Consider the following 15354-nt stretch of genomic DNA (forward strand, 5'->3'; position numbering starts at 1 on the left):
TTTGGCACTTCTGACCCATTTGCAGAGGGGTAAACTGAGCACACAAAGGAGGCCCTGTCTGAGCTAGACTGTGTACCTTGCACCCAAGTCTATGCTTCTACTGCCCTGTTGTAGCTTGTATACTTCCAAGAGAATCTCTGTCTGTTGCTGGCTGAGGCATTCACTCACCTTGGCCTAAGCTTTGCAGCTCAGTGGCTCCCTCTCCAGTTTCTGCTGTCATTCCAGACCCTTCTAGCAGAGATAGGCCTAGATGTGGTGCCAAGCAGGGCTGGGGAGCTAGACAATAAGAACTGCATGTTTCTTGGTCAGTAGGTGTCTAGTTCTGGAATTTTCCAGGGTAGTGTCCTTTATGTTTACCATCTTTCCTGGAGGCTCCTCTCTCTGCCTTTGCCCTCTCATCCTGTTGCTCTAGAGGCTAAAGACGGCCCTGCTCCCATCCCCCATCTCCCACCCCTCATCCCCCAGCCCCATCTCCCACCCCCACCTCCACCCCATCCCCCATTTTCCACCCCCATCTCATTTCATCTCCCACACCCAACCGCCACCCTCGTCCCCTGTCTCCCACCTACTCCCACCCCCTGCCCTGGCCTCCTCCGAGCTGTTCTTGTTCCACTGTTTATCCACTTGGAATAGTGGAGGGACTGGACCAGGGAATGTGATGAGGCGGGGTTGTGGGATGACTGTCCCCCGGTGAGGTCATCCGTGGCTCTTCAGTGCCTAAGCACCTTGTATGCACTGTGAGGTCCAGCTGGCTATGGCCCCTGCTTTGCAAAAGGAACTGGTCAGTCTCCTGGGATGAGCAGGTTTCTTCAGAATGAAATCCAAGTGGACATAGAGAAGAAACCGAAATGCTCTCTTGGCTGGTGGAACAGAGCCACAGGTTCTCTGTGAGGCAGGAACCTGGGCTGGAGGCGGTAGTCTGAACATTAGCCCGTCCACTTGGCTGTCATGGCTAGTAGAAACAGCAGCAGTGTTGCTACCACCTGATGTGGCCCCTTCTGGTCATCTCAGAGGGAGGAAGCAGGAGAGACTGGGGCACACCCATACACAATGAGCAGCCACATGGCCCTATACCTTGGAGCTGGGGTGGGAGGCTCGCACTGACTGTTTGGAGTGTGGGGAAGGCTGGGCTTGGCAGCATTGGGTTGGGGCACACATGGTGCTGTGAAAACTGCTCAGAGCCAAGACACCATTGTTAGGGTCTGGTGTGAGGCCCTGGATCGCACCGATGTCATTGTACCTTCTTCAAAGGCCTGTCCTCAGCGAGAAGGCCAAGACCCAGGTGGAAATGAACTCGGGGCTCAGATACACATGTCCGTGAGTCAGTGGAGAGTTGGGTGGGCTACACTCAGCCACGGAGGTGATGCCAGGTGCCACACTACCCTGCATGAGGAGGCAAGAGTGCCTGGCAGCACCTTGTGCCAGTGGAGGAAGGCATGAAGTAGACTTGGGGGACGGGTGACACAGGGCAGAGACACAGGATGGAAGTCACTCTCTTCCTTCCTTCCTTCCTTCCTTCCTTCCTTCCTTCCTTCCTTCCTTCCTTCCTTCCCTTCTTTCTTTGTTTCTTTGTTTCTTTCTTTCTTTCTTTCTTTCTTTCTTTCTCTAGCCCAGGTAAGTATTTAGAGCAATCTAGCTGTTGAGCAAGGTCAGGCTGGCTCCAGCCTCCTCTCTGCTTGGTCTGCTATTCTTGGGTTTGGCTTTCTTCCATGACCCATGCTATCTCCTGGCATCTCCATCCCCCACAAGCAGGAGTGCCACCCTGTATCTCATCCCTAGAATCTTGTCTCTCCGCTTGGAGCCGCCATCCTGAGAAGATTGTAGTACAACCAATTTAAACTTATCCCTGACTAGCTTACAAATGAATGAGACTCAGACTATGGTTATTTTGTTTGACTTTGACAATTACGGGGGAGGGGGGCTAATCTACTTTTCTGTTGGCCTGGCTACCTCCCCAGTGGTGAGGTAGACCTTCTGGTACAGACTTTAGCATTATAATACATAGCAACAGAGCAAACCTCAACAAAAGACCTCTAGGGAGGGGTTAGAGCCCATCACAAGAAAGCCCAGGTAGCTGGCCTATGGCTGCCCTGCCCGGTCTTGGAGCTTTGGTGGAGAGGGGTATATCAGCTAGGCATGGGTATCTTCCCTGCATTAGCACACCCAAATTCTTCCTTATTGCACTCTGCTATATAGGCAAACACCCTCACACTAATTCACATCACTGTCAAACTGTTCCTGGAACCTCCATCTGCCCCCTCAGCCAAGCAACCCTAAGAAGAGTTGTGCCACTGGCTTCATGTCCCAAGCCCCTATCACAAGGCCTTGCAGGCACTGGGCTCAGTAACGGTGCTGACCCTGCCTGGAACTGGCCAAGGCTCAGCTATGCAGACAGTCCCAGCAGACCCCTTTCCTTCGACCTCACAGAGGCTGAGCTTTCTGGAGTTAGGGTAACGAGGTTGCTCTAAACACCCAGCTTGCAGTTACTGCTAAGAGCAAGCTACCCCTCTGACTGACACACCTGGGCCACGGGTACCAAGAATGCAGAGGTCATCAGGAGGAGGTGAGGATGGGGCAGGTCTAGTGGGCTTGCCGAGGCAAGCATGGCATTGCCTGGCCCTGAACCAGAAGCCTAGGGGTGGGCGCCACCCGTGGGGATCAGCCACGCCGTGAGGTGGTCATTTCCCTACAGCAGGCAACACTCTCATTCTTTGGTTATTTCAACTATTTCCAAACGATACCTTGCCTCTCTAGATGCTTTCAGGCAAGTCAGGAGTAGCCTGCATCCTATGAAGTGGGAAGAAGGGAGTCTAGATCAGCAAAAAAAAAAAAAAAAAAAAAAAAGAGCCATCCAGCTGCCAGAAACTGGGATTCAACCATATCTGGCAGTTTCCCACCCTGCCTCCTCTTTCCAAGAGGTTGCTATCACTAGTCATTCGGTGGAGATGATGGGACATGTCCTGGCTGTCACTGCAGTAGGGAAACATATGGTAACAGCTGAAGGGACAGCTTCTGAAAAGAGAGACCAGTGGCAGCACATTCAGAGACCTTGGCCATGTGCAGCCTGGAAGGGGTCTGCTCCATCAGCTCTCACATGCCAAGGGAAGGGAATGAGAGTATAAAAAGCAACAGAGCTTCTGTTTAGATCTTGAGATGGACTTCCCGAGGATTTGGTGGCCCCTGGCAGTTGGCTTTCACGACAATGGAGTCATTGCTGGGAACCTGATCGGCATACCTTCTTATCAGATAGTTGACAATTCCTGACACCCTGGGAAATCTGGGGGAGTGTGAGAAATGATGTCAGGCTATGGCTGATGTCCCATAATTCCATTTTTTCTGGAATGATGGGTGTGGTGTAGGACATCCCAATATGAGCAGGCAAGAGTCTTGCCCTGAGGTGACCCTGGAGTAACACTGTTCTAATTACCTCTTCTACCAATAAGATGTTGGCATAGGTCTGGGTTTCTGTGCCAAGCTGCAAGCTGGTTCAACCCTGACAGGCTCAAAGGATAGCAGATGGCAGCTAGGAGGACATCAGACACTCCAGTCCCCCTGGTCCTGACAAGAACGGCAGACACAACCTTCTTAGCTGGCTGATATCCAGCAATGGCAGGATGTGTTTGTTAAGGAGTTGTTAGTACGCTTGATACCTAAGTAAAAGCATCTGGTCCTTAAAGGTGTCTGTGTAGTAGGGAGAAATCTCCATGTTCGTACCCTGCTCTCCATGGAGTTGGTACTTACTGAGCAATACTGTGGCCAACATACAGCTGTTGGAGCCTTCTGTGTCATCGCCTGCTTGGAAAAAGTCATTAATCCAAAGTGGACTCAAGATGTGTATCTGAATTGCCCTCAACAGACATGACCCAGGAACTATCTATAGTCATTCTAAAGAATGGCCCTGTCGGTCTCTGGGAAGGACATGAGAATTGATCCCTTCCCTTGGGAACAAGTAGAGTGCTCCAGTAGATGGAAAGGGGGGGAAGAGGGAAAGGTGAAGGGAAGATTAGCAAAAAAGAAGTTGGGCATTGTATTGGAGTGCTGGGGTGGTAGGAACAAGCAAGAACAGCTAGCAGAGATGTCTCATGCCGGGTGGTACTAACTAGAGGGGCTGAGCATGATGAACGCAGAGGTGTCTGCTAGGCTGAGATGTCGGAACTGTTGTCCAGTCTTGTCAACCAATATCTTCTGTGTTTCTCTGTTGTTCTATATGGATGAAGTCAGTGCCTTGCGTCAGTCAGTATAGCCATGATGCTGTGTAACAAGCAATCCCAAATCTTAGGTAACTTCAGACAGCCCACTGGAACCCAGCTGGATGGTGCAGCTGCGTTTTTCTGAGTTAGGATGTCACTATATAACCGGGCTGGTCTAAAACTCATGGTCTTCCCACATCAGCCTTCTGAGTGCCAGGACTACAGGCATGTGCCACTATGCCTAGCTTCATAGCTACCATTTTTACCCATCAGCACATTGAGAGAAGAGCTCAGAGGGTCTTGCCTTGGTGGCTCTTGCTGCAGGCCAGGTGCCCCATCCATTTGGTATGTGCTATATGTAGCCCAGCCTTTGAACGTGAAGCTCTCACTCCTGATGAATCCCTTTTGTCATTCCTTTGTGTAAATGCTTGGTTTCCTACCCACTGACCTCTCTCCCTGGCGGAGCTGGTGTCTCAGCAAGCTGGCTGACACAAAGTTTGAAATAGAAGTCTGTCTCGTAACACGAAAAGTATCCGAATTTCTATCAGAAGCCATTTGTCATAGCAAGAATCAGGAGATTCAGAACAGTGACAAAGATCGGTGATTAATGCCAACCCTGAGATGTTAAGTCAACCTTCATCAAAATTAAACCTGTGCCCTGGAAAAGACCACACAGAGAGGATGAAGGGGTAGGCCTTAGGCAGAGAGAGAGAGCGCGTGTGCGAACACCTCACATCTGACAAAGGACTTGTAGGATGTTGAAGAAACTCTCAGAACTCATTAGTTACCCCATGAGAGAGAAATACGAAGAGACATTTCCACCGAGGAACTGCAGACAGGAACTGAGCACACAGAAGATCCTCCCCGACACTAGACCTCAGAGACACGCAAACCGACTCGCGAGACATCCCCACACCTGACAGCTGGCGAGAATGCAGCAGGTGGGGGGGTCTAAAACACAGCCATTCCACACGTTCGTCGGTTTCATTAAAAGAAAGAAAATGAAACCATCGAGAACCATGTGATCCTGCCCATGTTCTCCTGGGTGTTTGTCCCAGAAAAAAATGAAGGCTTATATTCATACATCAAGTTTGTAGCAGCTTTATCTGAGTGGGAAACTGAGAGAGCCCTGTGCTGGCTAGTCTTATGTCAGTTTGACACAAGCTGGAGTCATCTGAAAGGAGGGAGCCACCCTAAGATCTGGCTATAGAGTATCATCTTAATCAGTGCTTGATGGGCAACGGTCCACCCCATTGTGAATGGCTCCATCCCTGGACTGTCGGTCTGCTGTACCCAGCGGGCAGGACCCAGGGACATCCTCCACGACAGGCCCCAGTAGACACGAGAAAGTCCGGGATTCTAAAATCTTGATTGACATGACGATGATAGTTGAATCTGGATGTGCACACCCCCCCCCCAAAAAAAATCAAGGCAGATCTGAGTTAAATGGGGGGGGAGGAGGGAGAGGGCCTGGGAAAAGGAATACGTAATTGGCTACCCCCTCTGGCCTCTAGGTACCTCATTAATATGGAAATCTCTCTAGGGCTGAGGCCTGTAGTCACGCCCTCTACCTGTGCTGGTGACACCTCTTTGGGAGGGGCTGTATAGCCTACATGACTGAATGGCGCAGATCAAACGGAGGTCTTAGGCCACGTGTCAGGACCCTGGGTTTTGGGGGCGTGGCCAAACACCTGCCATTGCCCCATTGGGGCCGGGGTTCAAGGCTTTTGCCACACCAAAAACCAAGACACCCCACACGGCCCCACATTGGTCCTGGGTTCTGCAAGACAACAGACTGAGCAAGCCAGTAAGCAGTGTTCTTCCATGATCTCTACTTCAGTGGTTGTCTCCAGATTCCTGCTCAGCTTGAGTTTCTGCCCTGACTTCCTTTGATGGTGAATGGTTGTGGTTGTGGTTGTGGTTGTGGTTGTGGTTGTGGTTGTGTAGGCTGAATAAACCTTTTCCTCTCCCAACATTTTGGTCATGGTGTTTCATCACAGCAAGAGTAACCCTAACTAAGACACAGCCCAACTGTTTCTTCAGTGGGTGAGTAGTCAGTGCTCTGGTGCTCACCAGTGGGAAGTAGCCTGTGGCCCTGGGTGAATCTCCAGATCATGCTGTATGGGAAAAACCTAGTTCCCTACAGCTGCACACTCCATGACGCCATTTCTGTAATGTTATGGATGTGAGGGCATGTCATTGTTGCTCGGTGCTGGAGAGGGAGTAGAGGCGGATAGAAATGGTGTGGCCAGAAAAGGTCCACAGAGGGAACCCCAAGTGATGGCAACACCATGTTCCCTGGCTGTATCAGTGTCAGTATCTTGAAGGTGACACCGAGTTATACTTTTATGTGTTTCTCTGTGGAGGGAAGCTGGACTCTGTATTATTTCTTATAAGTCTGTGCCAATGTATATTTCTTGCAAGTTCAAACAGCCATTTAAACATAGCTTAGCCTTTTAAAGTATAGAGCTCTGTTTCTTCAGAATCTTTTGTGGCCTGTCAGCATTGCTAGCCGTTAGGAAAATGCAAGCTAAACCCGCACTGAGATATTATTATGCTCCTCTCAGAATGGCCATGGCAAGTGGAAAGTCTCAAAGTCAGGAAGAAGAGGTTTGGCACCCACTCTCTCCCTGCCAGTCCTCTGCCCACCTGCTTTAAGTAGACCCAGGCTGCATGGTCTCCATTTCCTGCTCAGCCCTCCATGGTTTGAGTCTGGTGCTACTAGGAGAGATGTGGACCTGGGTGGAGATAAGGAAGGCTTCCTGATTCAAGGAGGCAATATCGGAGGGTGGGGTGCTGTTGGGGTACAGCTGGGACCAAGGACAATAGTGGGGACCTACTGTTTCAGTGAAGCCCCGACAATAGCCAGCTAGGAGTGGCTTGTGATGTGGCTCAGCTTGGGGCAGAGTCAGCTAGCACAACCCACTTAAAACCTCCGTTGCATGTCAGCAGATGGTAACGGGGAGGGCTGACCCAGGAGGAATAACTTGACTATGGGCTTCAGCCTGTCTCCATCTCTCCTGCCCTTTGAGTGGAAAAAGAGAGATGGGCAGAGAAACAAGAAGCTCCGGAGTGAAGGGAGTAGGTGCTCCTTTTCCTGACCCCAGCTCTGTCCTCTGCTCTGCCCATCTCGTCTCAAAGACGCCTCTGTTGCAAGGCATTGAACATGCCTGGTCCTTTTGCACTGCCATTTGAGTGCTGGCGTGTGCGTGTGCGTGTGCGTGTGCGTGTGCGTGTGGTGTGTGTGTGTGTGTGTGTGTGTGTGTGTGGTGTGCGGGCGTGTGTGTGTACACGTGAGCACACGTACACACACACACACAAACGGGGTGGGGGAGCAGTGGATGTATAGTGGTTGTCTCTTTACGTCCCTCCACATGTGTCCCCTTCATTGTCCGTGATGGAACACATCCAAGTCACCCTCAAGCCTTTAGTAGCAAAGCTTTAGTCACCTGCAAAGTTCCATATGTGGCCTAGGAGGTAACTTTGGGGCCTTCCTTTCTGAACATTTTGTGTTGCGCCTGTGAAACCTGACATAAACCAGTACCTCTTCTTTGTCCAGCTGCCTGCATTCTCACCCCATCAGGAATTGCCCGTCTAGTCTACATGCTCTAGAGACATGAGGAAAATGGTGTCCATGGGGCCACAGTGACTTGGCTGAGGCCCCGTGGAGCAGGCTCAGGCGTGGACTCTGTCTTTTCTATCACCCTAAACCCTACTGCCAGCTGAAGGTGTCCCTGGCTACTGTGTCCCCTAAGTTGGCCATTTGGGTAACCAGACTTGTCATCTCAAGGCTCTTAGTGATGTGCTACCACTCACCCTTCTTCCCATTCCTCTGACCCCACCCCTATAAGGGGCAGGGACTATAGCTTCAGGACCCCGAGTCTACCCAGGACCTCTGTTAATGCAATTGTATGGGCTGCAAAACAGGCAGGGGACAGGGCTCTCAAGTTAATCCCTGGGAACTTGGCCTGAGAAGTGAGATAATCCAGTGTGGCCGCATTCTGCATAGAGAGCGGAATGGGCTGAGACGGAAAGCCTGTGGACTGCTGAGTCACCAGACTGCACCACGTGTGTCTCTGTAGTGCCTGGAATCAGGGTCTGTTCAACCAGGCTTCTAATGCCACAACACTCATGGGCATCTAGGGCCAGGGCTGGGTCTCAGGGCTTCCCCATTCTGCATGCAACAGAGATGCTGGGTGAATCCAATAGGCACACCCCCAATTCTCCAGTTAGAGCATTACTTTCAACGTTCCTGGTGATAGGGGAATCCTCCTGATGTCCTGTGCCCTGTTCAGCCAGGTTCTGCCCAATCTCCAAATGCACAGCCTGGAATTCTCATTATACACACACACACACACACACACACACACACACACACACACACACACACACACACACACAACTTGCCACAGGCTGGGTATTCAAAGAAAGCTAGCCTGTGGCCATCCACTGTTCACTGGCCTCACTCCCTTGCTCTCCTCACACACTCCCCCATGCCCAAACTCCTAATAAGCTGCTACATATTGACAATTTCAAAGTTTGCTAATTCATTGTGTCCCAAATATTTGATAAGGAGCCTTTTTGACTACCCCACCTCTACAGTTCCTTCAGACCCCAAAGGAGTAAGGGTTAGTTTCTAAAGGTGTGTTCTGGACCACTCCAGATGGACTACATTTGAACTACCAGCACTGCCATCCAGAGCTATTCTGATGCACACTAGCATCTGAGAATTAGTCTTTCTGGAGCACCCCAGGGAGCTGTGCTGGGGGGCACTTGGGAAGGGATCAGCTCCCACTCTGAGGTAGGCATTGCAGCTGTGCACAGTGTCTGAAGGTCTGGAGCCACCGCTACTTGGGGAGCTGCAGAGCCACAGAAATGTTGAGCTGGATTCACCAGAGGGAGGACGCTTACTTGTGGTGGAAGGGTTGTGTGGAGCAAGTGCCCCCCCCCCCCCCCGTACTTCTGAGTCCGGGAAGGGTACTCTGTGGCAGAGAGAAAGCCAGTTCCATGCATTCTTCAGCCTAGAGTGACTTCTAGGCTGTCACAAACAGGATGAAGTCCAAGCCACACAGTGTCGCTTCCTGTTACCCATGAGGCAGTGGGGAAACTGAGATTCCCATAGCAGGAGCCTAGAGGATTGTGGGATCGGGATGTGCTGGGGTGAGCCTAACTCTGAGCTCCTTCCTCTCTGCCCCAGTGTGACAGTCACTTCTCTGTGCAAGTCATGGGGTCACATGGGGAGGGCAGCTGGCTCCTGGCATGATGTTCCAGAAGCCAGGTAGCTGATGGAGTCTGCCTGTAGCCCCCACCACTTTGCACTTCTTTGATGTCTGCGAGCATTAAGAGGACTGAACAGATGATGCATGTGTACGCACATCTATGTATAGTGTGTGTAGTGTGTATACATATGTCATATGGTGGGTATTCATATGATGTGTGATGTATGTATGTGTGGTGTGTATATGTATGACATGTGTTATGCATATGTATGTTGTGTGTGGTATGTATGTATGTGGTATGTGGTACAATATGTATGGTATACAGTATGCATATATATGGTATATGTAGTATCTTTTTGTATGGTATGTGCATATGTATAGTGTGTATATGCATAATATGTGTTGTGTATGATAAATAGTGTATGGTGTGTGGCATGTATATTGTGTGCAGTCTGTATATGTATGGTATGTGATATGTGTGTGTGTGTGTATATATATATGTGTGTGTGTGTTATCTATATTATATGTGGGGTATATATGTATGATATATATGACATGTATATGTATAGTTTGTGGTGTGTATGTGTATGTATATATGGTATGTACATGTATATATGCATATATAGTGTGTGGATGTATGGTATGTGTGGTATATATATATATTGATATATTGATATATTATTGTATCTATATATGTCTTAGTTAGGATTACTATGGCTGTTATAAAACTCCGTAGCCAAAAGCAACTTGAGGAGGAAAGGGTTTATTTGACTTACATTTCCACATCACTGTTCATCATTGAAGAAAGTCAAGACAGGAATTCAAAAAGAGGAGGAACCTGGAGGCAAGAGCTGATGCAGAGGCCATGGAAGGGTGCTGCTTGCTTGCTTCCTTGCTCCCCAGGGCTTACTGAGCCTGCTTTCTTATAGAAGCTAGGACCTCCAGCTCAGGGATGGCCCTACCCACAATGGGCGGGCCCTCCATCAATCACTAATTAAGAAAATACCCTACAGGCTGGCCTACAGCAGGATCTTATGGAAGCATTTTTTTTTTTTTTTGATTTAAGGTTTCCTCCTCTCTGATGACTTTAGCTTTCTGTCAAGTGAACATAAAACTATCCAATATATATATAATATATGTATATATATATATACACACACAAACACACATCTGTAGTATGTATATGTTTGGAATGTGTGGTTTATATATGTATAGCCTATTTGGGGAGTGTGTGTGTATGATGCATGTGATGTGTATATGCATGGTGTATATATGTATGATGTATATGGTATATATGTGTGTGATGTGTGTGGTATCTACATGTACAATGTGTGTGGTATGTATACATAGACAATCATGAGCTACATAGTAAAGTTTCAGTCATCAGCAGACTACATGTACCACACCGGGAAAATAAAATTGTAGTAAAAACAACCTGTTTCCTAGCAACATCCTAGCCATTGTTTTGTCTCACATAGGGCATTTCCCACAGCACCGTGGCAGTGCCTTTACGTTGGTGCTACTCCGCTGCCCCAATCAGAGTCCAGGTCATGCTGGGCTCTGTATTACAGCATAGGTCATGCTGTAGCTGAGAACAGGTCCTCACACACCAGCTCTGTGGCCGGGCTATGGCCCCTCCTCCATGTTGCATCAGTACTGCCCAAGAACATATGGAACATGCCCCTTTTCACAAGAGCTAGTGGCTCTGAGTAATGGTGGTCCTGGGATGGACCAATCCTCAGAGATAATCAGTAGATTGGGTCCTACGGGAGGACCTGGGACAGCACCAGATCACTAAACATAGGACACCTAAAGAAAAGCAATGTCTCCTATTGGTCCAGTTCGCCTGGGCCAAATAGAACATTGGGTCAGTTTCTTTAGTGTCCCCTCCCACTTGACTTCTGTAACCACAGCTTAGTTTTTCTGTCCTGAAACTTTATGTAAATTACATCTTATAGCCAGTGCTCCTTTGTATTTCTTCTCCGCATTGTCTGTGGGGTTTGTCTGTGCAGTGGTGTGTTGCTTGTGTTTGTGTATTCTCCCTGCTGTGTCATAGTGTGTGACCATGGCAGCTCTTCTGTGCCGTCAGCTGCTGGCAGGCAGGCAGGTGGCTCCTGGCCCAGCAGTACTGCAAGGATGCTGCTGTAGTCTTGTGTGGTCGCCTCTAGGGATGTCTGTACTCAGTTCTGTTGCAAGCACGAGTTTACACCTAGGGCTGGCCTCCTGTGTCTCTGACCTGCACGATGTTGGACGTTAGGCTTGGGGAAATGGTGGAGGCTGTCAGAATGAAGTTGGGGGTTGGAGGGTTTGCTGGGCTGATCAGCACCCAGAGAGCAGAAACCACATTATAGAAATAGTACCAAGGAAAGCTTTTCCTGTCTGTGGGGTGAGCCACGTAGGAAGCCTCCAAGGACACAATGGACGAGAGCAGGAAATTCAGCCTTGGTCTGTGGGGCTTCTTAGGAGGCAAAGCTTAAATGATTAAAAACTCCACTCCTGCATGGATGCTTCAGCATGCCTGGCTTATTGGAGCCCTTGGCCAGGAGGAACCACTGTCACCAGGCAGTGGTGGCGAATGCTGTACAGTCACACAGAGTGTCTGCTGGGTATGAGGCCTTGAGAACGGTCCCAGGCTTCAGCAGCAGAGGTGTGGGCATGTTGAGTCCTGACCACACACCTCTAGAAACAGCATCTCAGTGAAGGCCTGTGCGTGGGAGGAGGCCTGCAGTCCCCAACAGTGTCCTCCTGCTGCTTCTGCTGCAATATTCCCTTAGGTGAATATTCCCTCCACCCCCAACCCATGCAGGCTAGCCAACCTTAGGTGTCAGAGAGAGCCCCAGTGGCCGTCTCAGGCTTGACCTACTGTGAGCCTCTACCCAGTTGTTTTCAGGGTCCTGGCCCCATAAGTGACGCCAGCCCCTCTCCTTGTCTCTTTCAGAATGGCAACAAAGACAACTCCCTGGACATGCTGGGCACAGATATCTGGGCCGCCAATACCTTTGATTCCTTCAGGTAACTTCCTCCTTTTTGTCTGATGTCCAGGGCTGGTGGGGTCTCCTGCCATATGGGGCAGATCCAGTATGGAGACAGAGATGAAGCTGGAGGAAGGAGAGCTGCTCACAGGGGCTCCAAGAAAGGAAGAGCCAAAGGGGAGAGGTCAAAAGGAAGACAGACAGACTGACAGGGAGGGGAAGAGCAGAAGAGGGACTGGAGACAGTGGGAGTACAGAAGAAGGGGCACACGGCTGTATTGGGAGGCAGGGATGTCACCGCCCCCCCACCCCCCAACCCTTCCCACCTTCCAGTCAACAGAGAAGAGGGACTGGGCTCTGTAGTCCAGTGGTGGATTGTCTTCAAGGCATGCATGAGGTTTTCTCCTTAGCAACACACACACAAAAGCAAGACTGACTGGTTCAGATTTTAGAAGGTTCCTGATGGTGCTTGGGATTGACCAGACTCCTCAGGACAAGGGACATACGGTAGTGGCCTTGGGCCATAAATGGCCAGTCATCAGTCATCTCTGCCCCATCCCCTGAGCTACCCAACTCTGGGCTTCCTGACTGCAGACTCACCTTGGAGAGGCCTCCAGGACGGGAACACGGGAGCGAGCCCTGCTTACCTTATCCTGAGCACCATTCTGTGCGCTGGTGACAGGTGTTTGTCCTTCTCTTTCCAGCCCTTCTTAAATGTAGGCATGAAACAAATTGGGTTGTTGGGGATCCCTACAGAGTGGGCAGCCAGCCCACATTCATGTTTGGGAAGCATGTATTTTCCTGCAGCAGAGTTGAAGGAAGGTGAAGGCCTGATACCTTGAGTTCCATCCCAAGTGGGGTCTGAACAGGTCCTCCCCGCCCACTGAAGCCCCTGCCTAGCCTGTATTAAGATATCCTTGTATTTGTCTCCCTCTCTCACACCCTAGTGGTGCCACCTGGGACCTGCAGCCTGAAAAGCTGGATTTCACCCAGTTTCATCGAAAGGTCCGCCACACACCCAAGCAGCCCCTGCCACACATCGACAGAGAAGGGTAAGGACTCTGGGGGGGAAGGGGAGGGGCTCTTACATGGAGAGGAGTAAGGGGGCGGGGGTGAGGGCAGGGCTTTGTTCCACTGCACAGGGGAAGTGGAGTGAACCTGTGTCCTCAGTGTCCTCCCTGCTCAGCCCAGGACTGCAGGTGTACTGGCTTTTCTAGAGAATTCCTCCATCCCCCCACCAGCCATATGCCTGCCCCTGAGCAGACATAAGAAGTGTCTCTTGTCAAGTAGCTGCTCCCATAGGTCAGCCACTGGAGCATCTGGGAGGTTTCCTTGAACACCAGAAAAGGACCCACCCAAGTCTCAGATTCGGTAGGTGTGAGGTACCTTCCCCCGAAGCCATGCCTGCAATTGGTGGACAGCTTACGGCTGCATGCAGCCAAGAATAGCTATGAATTTAAGTTCAATTCAAAAGTGAAAACTTCCTTAAGACACTGTGAGGTAGGTTGTGGGGTGTGTGTGTGTGTGTGTGTGTGTGTGTGTGTGTGTGTACTTGATTTTCAAGACTCTTGAGCTTCAACTGTATAGATGACTTTGTCTTGCTTCAGTGTTAAATAGTTAGACATATCCAGTAGAGGCTGGAGACTCAACTTCACACGAGCTCCCAGGGAGATGCTGACCTGCCTGCCGACACAGGAGCCCTGTTTGGGAACTGGTCCCAGTGCAGACATTGGCCTGTCTCACCCTGGTTGACTCCAGGGATAAGTATTACCTGCCTTTTAAAAGGTGGTCTCTGCCTGAGCTGCCCTCAGGACACGTATGTGGTACCAGCCAGCACGGATGTGAGACAAATAGCCATTGCTACTTTTCAGCTTTTTAAAAGTAATTTTTACAGAGGTAAAGTTTATATAATATAAGATCAACCACTTTAAACAGCGATTTGACAGCATTGAGCGTGTTTACAAAGTTCTACAATCACTGCCTCTGTCTTCTTGCTGCCCCCATACAGTGTGGCCACTCCCAGTCATAACCTCATGTCCAGCCCCTCCCCAACCCTTGGTAACCACCAATCTGCTTTCCATTTCTGTGAATTTAGTTTTTTTCTGGGTGTTATAGAGTCGGAATCATTTGTGTCCTTTTTGTCTGTTGTCTTTCTTCTCGGTGTTATCAAGGTTTAATCACAAGTATCCATGGACCCATTCCTTTTTGTAGCTGAGTGATACTCCATGGAGTAGCTGAGTGACACTCCATGGAGCAGCTGAGTGACACTCCATGGAATAGCTGAGTGACACTCCATGGAGCAGCTGAGTGATACTCCATGGTGCCAGCTACTCCACCATTGTTTACTTATTCATCCACTGGTGAAAATTTGGGTCCTTTCCTTTGGGCTTCTATAAAAACTACTGCTTGGGACATGCCATCCTGAGCTGGATCTGTTTAGGTCTCTTCTGGAGTTGCTCAGCCATGCGGGAACTCTGGGTAACTCTTTCAGGAGCTATTTTGTTATATTTTGTCACATTGTTCCCAAAGCTGAATATTGTGCATCACAGTATAAAAGACTTCTGGTTTTTCCCATCCTCAGCCTCAGTTTCCCACTTTGGGACTCAGTTTTACTGTGATAATCTTATTTGCTTTTCCTCCTGTTCTTGCTGCCCGCTCCCTGTTACTCTAGCACGGAACATAACCGACATAATGGGGTGTCTTACTGTGTGTCACGTGTCCTCTAGCAGGATGGGAAGGATGGCCTTCCCATCCATAGAGGCCATGCCTCTCGGTGGCATAAGAGGTACCGAGCAGGAACCTGGGAGCAGTGACGGTCTCACCCCATTTCATGGGCCAGAAGTGAGGGAGTTCAGAAAAAGTTAAATAAAATGCCCACGAAATGAGGTGAAAATGAGGGACTCTGGAAGGTAAAATCTCTAAGGAGCACTGCGGAGATATTTCCTGGGCAGCTCCTGTCCCTCCTTTGTGTCCC

At 49.8% G+C, this 15354-nt stretch overlaps 1 protein-coding gene across 8 annotated transcripts in view; it reads left to right on the top strand.

The window, feature by feature from the left end:
• Positions 1-15354, top strand: part of Ctif (cap binding complex dependent translation initiation factor) — a 266010-nt gene that overhangs the window by 77293 nt on the left and 173363 nt on the right. For all 8 annotated transcript variants that reach the window (XM_034518416.2, XM_034518412.2, XM_034518413.2 and 5 more), the window contains 2 exons: positions 12348-12421; positions 13328-13432. In XM_034518416.2, the coding sequence (XP_034374307.1) occupies positions 12348-12421; positions 13328-13432 (179 nt within the window). The remainder of the gene's footprint in view (positions 1-12347; positions 12422-13327; positions 13433-15354) is intronic.

The sequence above is a fragment of the Arvicanthis niloticus genome, chromosome 14, assembly GCF_011762505.2.
Source record: "Arvicanthis niloticus isolate mArvNil1 chromosome 14, mArvNil1.pat.X, whole genome shotgun sequence".
NCBI classification, from domain to species: domain Eukaryota; kingdom Metazoa; phylum Chordata; class Mammalia; order Rodentia; family Muridae; genus Arvicanthis; species Arvicanthis niloticus.